The sequence below is a fragment of the Leptonychotes weddellii genome, unplaced genomic scaffold (genome assembly GCF_054177405.1).
Source record: "Leptonychotes weddellii isolate Sample4059 unplaced genomic scaffold, ASM5417740v2 HiC_scaffold_12217, whole genome shotgun sequence".
In the NCBI taxonomy this organism is placed as follows: domain Eukaryota; kingdom Metazoa; phylum Chordata; class Mammalia; order Carnivora; family Phocidae; genus Leptonychotes; species Leptonychotes weddellii.
The window spans coordinates 1-6,360 of NW_027700702.1; the positions used below are offsets into that span (position 1 = coordinate 1).

Consider the following 6,360-nt stretch of genomic DNA (forward strand, 5'->3'; position numbering starts at 1 on the left):
CACAAGCCGGGGGAGTGGGAGAGGGAGAAGCAGGCTTCCCGCAGAGCAGGGAGCCCGATGTGGGGCTCGATCCCAGGACCCTGGGATCATGACCTGAGCCGAAGGCAGACGCTTAACGACTGAGCCACCCAGGCGCCCAATAAATTTTGATTCTTAATGGAATTTTTAACCATCAGACCCCACATGGATGTCTCCAGATTTTCATCCAACGTACCCCCGGTGCTCAGCATAAATGCTACCAATTTTCTCTGAGTGCCTTGATGGAGAAAAGTTGGGTTCTAGCCTGGGTATGAGAGCCAGACCTGGGTTGAGGTTGGGGATCCCAGGCCATGTACCCCATTGCACCCTGTGACGCATGGAGGCCCCGCCCCATGCCTGTGTGTGCTTCTCTCCTGCAGTGAGTACTACCACTTTCGTCAGGCCTGGGTGCCGCTGCGCTGGATGTCCCCCGAGGCCATCCTGGAGGGCGATTTCTCCACCAAGTCTGACGTTTGGGCCTTTGGTGTGCTGATGTGGGAAGTGTTCACCCACGGAGAGATGCCCCATGGTGGACAGGCAGATGATGAAGTGCTGGCAGGTAGGCACTTTGTGTTTCCAAAGGACGGTTCCAGATGTTCTCCAGGGGCAGGGTCTGCTCAGGGTCCTGGGCCCCACGAAGCCCGCCTCACTCCCCAGGGCTGCTGTTAGCAGATGTACAGATATGGCTACTCCAGCTGAAATACTAATTAATACTTTTATACTGGTTGGTAAATAGTCCTTGACCCCAATGCCCAGTCCAGCCACTCTGATGCCTGCCCATTGATCCCGCTTCGGTCCTCATGCATTGGCTGCCTCCTGTGGACCCTGCCCTCACCAGCCAGACAGAGCTGGGGCCAGGGTCATGGGAGTCATCCTGTGATTGCAGGATACTTCCCATATGCCCCTTGAGTCAGTGCCCTCCCACCACTCACTGGCCCTCGCCCCTGACCCCGAATCGCCCTCCCGTGGCTGCTTGGGGAACTACAGGCTCCACAGAGTTGGACAGGTGGTGAAATGTTTTGACTAACGCTCCATCCACCATCTTCCCTGCAGATTTGCAGGCTGGGAAGGCTAGACTCCCACAGCCTGAGGGCTGCCCTTCCAAGCTGTACCGGCTGATGCAACGCTGCTGGGCCCTCAGCCCCAAGGACCGGCCTTCCTTCAGCGAGATCGCCAATACCTTGGGAGACAACCCCGCAGACAGCAAGCCGTGAGGAAGGAGCCCAGGCAGGCTGTGCCTCAGGATGGCGTGGGCAGGGGAGGACTTCTTCAGGGGCGCCCATAGCATGATGGGCAAGATCCCTTTCCTCCTTGGCCCTAGGGGCCCTGCCCTGGGAACACAGGCACTATTTAGGTCTGGGCAGGGCCTGGGCTTTCCTCCTCTTCCCCATCCTCAGCCCTTGGGCAGGCCGATTCAGACTCAGACTAAGTGACTAGGGCCTTGAGCTGGGCAGCATTCTCTGCCACCCCTTCCCCCATCAGGGACAGTGTGGGTGCCTCAGGTAACCCCAATATCTGGCCTGGGTCTCCTCCCATTGACCAGGTCCAGTTCTGCCACTCACTTGCCAAGTTGGCCTAGGGAGGGCTAAGCTGGAGATGAGCTGGGTCTGAGGGGAGTTCCTTAATATACTCAAGTTCCTGGATAGTTCTGGTCCCTGGGCCCACCTTCGGGTCTGCACCAGGATTATGGAGGATGCGCCAGTGAATCCTCACCCCATGGACTTGTGCACGCTGACCCAGACCCATGCCTCCTCCCCACCCTTCTCTCCTTTCCTCATCCTAAGTGCCTGGCAGATGAAGGAGTTTTCAGGAGCTTTTGACACTATATAACCCGCCCTTTTTGTATGCACCATGGGCGGCTTTTGTATGTACTTGCAGCGTGGGGTGGGGGGCATGGGAGGGATGGGTGGACCCTGGAGAAGGTGGGGAGGGTGGGCCACCCCTGCCTCACACCTTTATTGTTGTTGTTCGTTCGTTTGTTTTGTTTTGTTTTTTTTAACACTCGCTGCTCTCAATAAAGAAGCCTTTTTTACAACCTGCTTCTGATGCTCATTCCCTCCCCTTGTCCATGCATAGTGTCCCTTCATCCCTCACTTATCAGAAGTGTCCATGTGCCATCATGAAATCTAGCAGTGTTTGGATGGGAATAACAAGTAGACACTGGCCTTTCTCTCCAGTTCGGGGAGCAGTTGAGAATATGGGCTCAGAGGACGCAAGACCACCTCTTGTCTGTGTGACCCTGTGTTGCTCTCTGACTGTCAACTACTTATTCTTTGCTGGCTGGCTTAATCCTCATGCTGGGGGGGCGGGGAGGTAGAAGGCAGGGAGGGGGGCAAGTTAGAGTAGGATTGGGGAAGAAGTTAATGACGGATTCGGGTCTCTGAATCCCTGTAGGACTCTCGCAGGGAGATAGAGCAGGTAGGACCAAGCAGAGAGGTGGTACGCGATGCCCCACCGATGCCCTTGTTGGGGGCACTCAACTGGTTTGATTCTCAGCCCTTTCTTAGTTAGACCTGCTGTCATCAGTCACACTCTGCCTTATTCCAGGAGCGTCAGCCTGGTTTCCCATCCAAGAGAAAGTAATCCATAACTCAGTCTTAACTCTGAAATTGCTCCGGTTCCTTCTGTTACTCACCACACTTCTCAGTAATGGAAATAACAGCTAATAATTATTGGATACGTGCTTTATGCCAATGACTTTGCTCAGCACTTAACATGCATTATCTCATTTAATCTCTGTAACTACTCTAGAGCCAGATATTCTTGTTCCCATTTCTCAGATAAGGAAACTGAAGCTCAGGGTGGTCAGGTAGTGTCCCCAAGGTCGCACAGCTAGTAAGCGAGCCACTTACTTGTTGATACACAGTGTGTTCTATCCCTCAGATGTGTTGGGGTGAAAAAAACCCAAGAACAATTTTTCTAGAACATTGCTTTTCAGAGTGTGGGTTGCAGCCAGTATTCAAAAAAGAATGAAACAGGGGCGCCTGGGTGGCTCAGTCGGTTAAGCGTCTGCCTTCAGCTCAGGTCATGTTCCTGGGGTCCTGGGATCGAGCCCTGCATAATAAGCCCCAAATCTAAGTTCTTGAAACAATTTAGTTTTGTCATTCGTGGATCTGCAGGTTGGTGAGGTTCGGCTGATCGTGGCCGGACCTGGCAGAGTTGAGCTGGGTTTGGCTCCGGGCTATAGGTCTAGTCTGGGTCTACTCTGCAGGCCCCAGAGCACGCTCTCCTGCAGGGGCAGTAACAGAAGGGGTCACGCCAGATCCCACATGGACATATATAACCATGAGTCTGTTAATGTTTTCTCATCCAAAGCAGGTCACATGTTGAAACGCAACATCAACACCAGTAGGAGGCACTGCAGAGTCACGTGGCAAAGGATTTGGACGTCTAATTCCACCCACAGGGTGTGAAGAATTGGGGGCAGCGATCTAATTCACCATAAGCTGTGATGTAAAATGAGTTCTTACTGTGGGTTGTGCTCAGAAGTACTAGGAAGGTGCTACTCTAGAGGGTCAAGCAGTAACCCTCCTCCCACTCCTGGTCTTCCTTAACCACTAGGCCAAGGCTACACTGCTCGTCACATCTGCCTTTTCAGACTCTCCTCTCTTGACTTTGGTGATGGTACACCATCTCCACCTTCTGCCTGCCTGCCCCAGAGCCAGCTGTTCTGGATCCTCTCCTTGGATTTGCTCTCCCCATGTGCTCACCCTCAGGAATCTCATCTCGCCTCATGTGACTTTAATCGGCCCTTCGGTGTGTATAGTTCCCCAGAGCATTAGCTCCGATTCTAGCTTCTGCCTCAAGCTGCAGACACACACTCCCCATTTCCTACAGGACATTTCCCACTGCCTGCTTCCCGGGGTCCTCACTGAACTCTCTCTCACAGCCCTGCTTCTCCAGCCAGGTCCTCTTTTTCTATCAATGGTACCGATTTGGGGGTGATAGTCACCCTTACTCCATCCATCGTGAGCCCTCCTCTCTGAACCCCCTTCCCTGTGCCGTCCGTCATTAAGATCCATTTATTCTACCTCTACCCTGTTTCTATCCTTGCTTAATTTTAAGAGAAAAAAATACATAAAAAATAGTAATGATCATGGAAGAAGTCAAATGGTACACACTTGTATAAAGCAAAAAAAAACACTCCTCTCTCTCCAACTCTACTCTCCAGTGGGAAGCACTAGTAGTGTCTGGAGTGTGGCTTTCCAGACTTTTCCTGGGCACACTGACTCAACGACCTCTTTTCTATTCTCTCTAATGCTGCCATCACCATTGAGATCTCTTCTCCACAAAGAGTCCTTGTGTAAAGGTTAATTCCAAATGCAAATACTTTTTAGAGTGGTAGTTTTTGGTTTTCTTTTTTTTTTTTTTTGTGATGGTCATTTTTTAAAGCAATCCTTAATTTTTGTTCTGGTGTAACTTGGGTGATAAAAATCCAGAGAAAGAAAGAAAGGTCAAGGTGGGAATGGTGTGGTATCTGGGGCATCTGGCTGGAATTCTGATGCCCCTCTGGAGGTCCTTCATGGTCTGGGGTGGACATGAGCTCCCATCTTCCAGGGGGCTACTGTGAGACAGGCCTTATCTGAGAAGCAGCAAACTCACATTCCAGAGAGGCCAGGCCGGGCACTTATCTGAGCTCAGTGAGCTGTGTGGAGCCTATAGTGAACCTGAGAGCAGAAGCCTCAGTTCAGCTCCAGGCTACAGTGCTCTTGTGGGTACAAGACCCAGAGTTGCTAAAAACTCTTAACGTGTCAAGAGAATCCAGACTTTTATGTAAAATCTTCTGATTTCAAAATACTGTATGGCTCGAATAAAACACATCTGTGAGCCAGTTTTTGATTTTGCCTTTATTCATATTGACAGTTTTGGCTCCTGAGCCTGCAGTAATCCAGTCTGATGTGGCTGTAGTGTGTCTCCCCCCTCTCCCCGTGGTGGCAAAGGATTGTGAAAATGAAGCCATCCCAAGCAGGCAAAGGAGCTGGGGCACTAATGCTGGTGTGCAGTGGCCCAGGGATTGGGTGAAATGGGAGAGATCGATCTATTTGAGGGGAAACTGAGAACTGTGTTCATTCCACACACCATGTCCAGTGCATGTGGTAGACAGTAGTTGTCCTCTGGAGTGCCCCTGCTAAGGCTTGTCAACCCTGCATGTGTCTAAATTAGGGGTCTCAAAAGTCTTTAGAAGTTAGGCAGGAATCAGCCCAGGGCTGTGGTTGTTAAGACTGCACTGCTCAGACAGATCACAGTCCCAAGCACCATTTGTGGCCCCTAAAGCTCTTCTGGAACCTCTTTATGTATTTGACCTGTTCTTCCTCTTGAGCTAACACATTCCATATGTTAAACTACCTGTTATGTAAATTAGGAAAAGGAAAAAAACCCTCTGACACTACTGGGAAATGGGGAAGAGTAGGGCTCTTAATTCCTGTAGTTAGGGGTTTGATGAGCCTATATATACATACATTAGTTCTCACAAATCACTTGAACATACCTTGTTTCCGTATTTCTCAAAGTCCTTGGACTATGACTCAGTAGGAAATGCAATTCACATTGTTATCCGGTATGCACATTGAGCCATACAAAATCGACAATATGCTACCCTCTTGACCTATAAAATGGCCATTTTATATGATTAAACCTAAACATATGCAAACAAAAGTTTTATGCAAAAATATTTGCCCTTGTGTTTTGTAATACTCATTAATTTATTATTTTAAATGCTCATTGCAGTACACTAAATTCATTTCATTACCACTACCACTAATGGGTCACAACCAACTGCTTTATTTAATCTTCACAAAAACTTTTAAGGCAGGAATCATCATTCTCCCATCCCCTTAAAGGCAACCCGATGTTTAGCCCAGGAATGAGGTTATTACCCCAGTAGCTTCTATTAACTATTCACTGACCACTTACTCTGTGCTTTAGCCGTTATCTCCTTTCATCTGCATTAAGATCGCAACATGGGATGGGTACCAACAATGAGGAATATGATGGGATTTGGAGAGGTCGAATACTTGTTTCCTGGCACAGGGCTAGAAAAAGGCTGATTCCAGATTTGAAAAATTTCTGTAACAGCAAAGCCCAGGCTATTTTCACGGCTTTGGAGTTGAGACCGCCACCCACACATTGAACCTGGGCTTTACCCCGCTCCAGTTCTAACTCCTCCCCACCCCCCCCCGCCCCGACCGTGGGTTATCCACAGAAGTGTGTGGTGTGTGTGTGTGTGTGTGTGTGTGTACGCGCTGCGCTGGCTGGCTTGCTTACTTGCTGAAACTTTCTGCCTGGGTCTACTTTTTCCCAAGTGTGTGGTGTGTGTGTGTGTGTGTGTGTGTGTGTGTGTAC

The 6,360-nt window shown here is 49.9% G+C and overlaps 1 protein-coding gene across 1 annotated transcript; it reads left to right on the top strand.

Moving 5' to 3' along the window:
- Positions 1-370: 370 nt before the first annotated feature.
- On the top strand, positions 371-2,053 carry LOC145718215 (inactive tyrosine-protein kinase 7-like). The gene is made up of 2 exons (XM_081809673.1): positions 371-577; positions 1,072-2,053. The coding sequence occupies exons 1-2, from the start codon at positions 442-444 to the stop codon at positions 1,230-1,232; spliced, it is 297 nt and encodes a 98-aa protein (XP_081665799.1). The 5' UTR covers positions 371-441; the 3' UTR covers positions 1,233-2,053.
- The last annotated feature ends 4,307 nt before the right edge of the window (positions 2,054-6,360 follow it).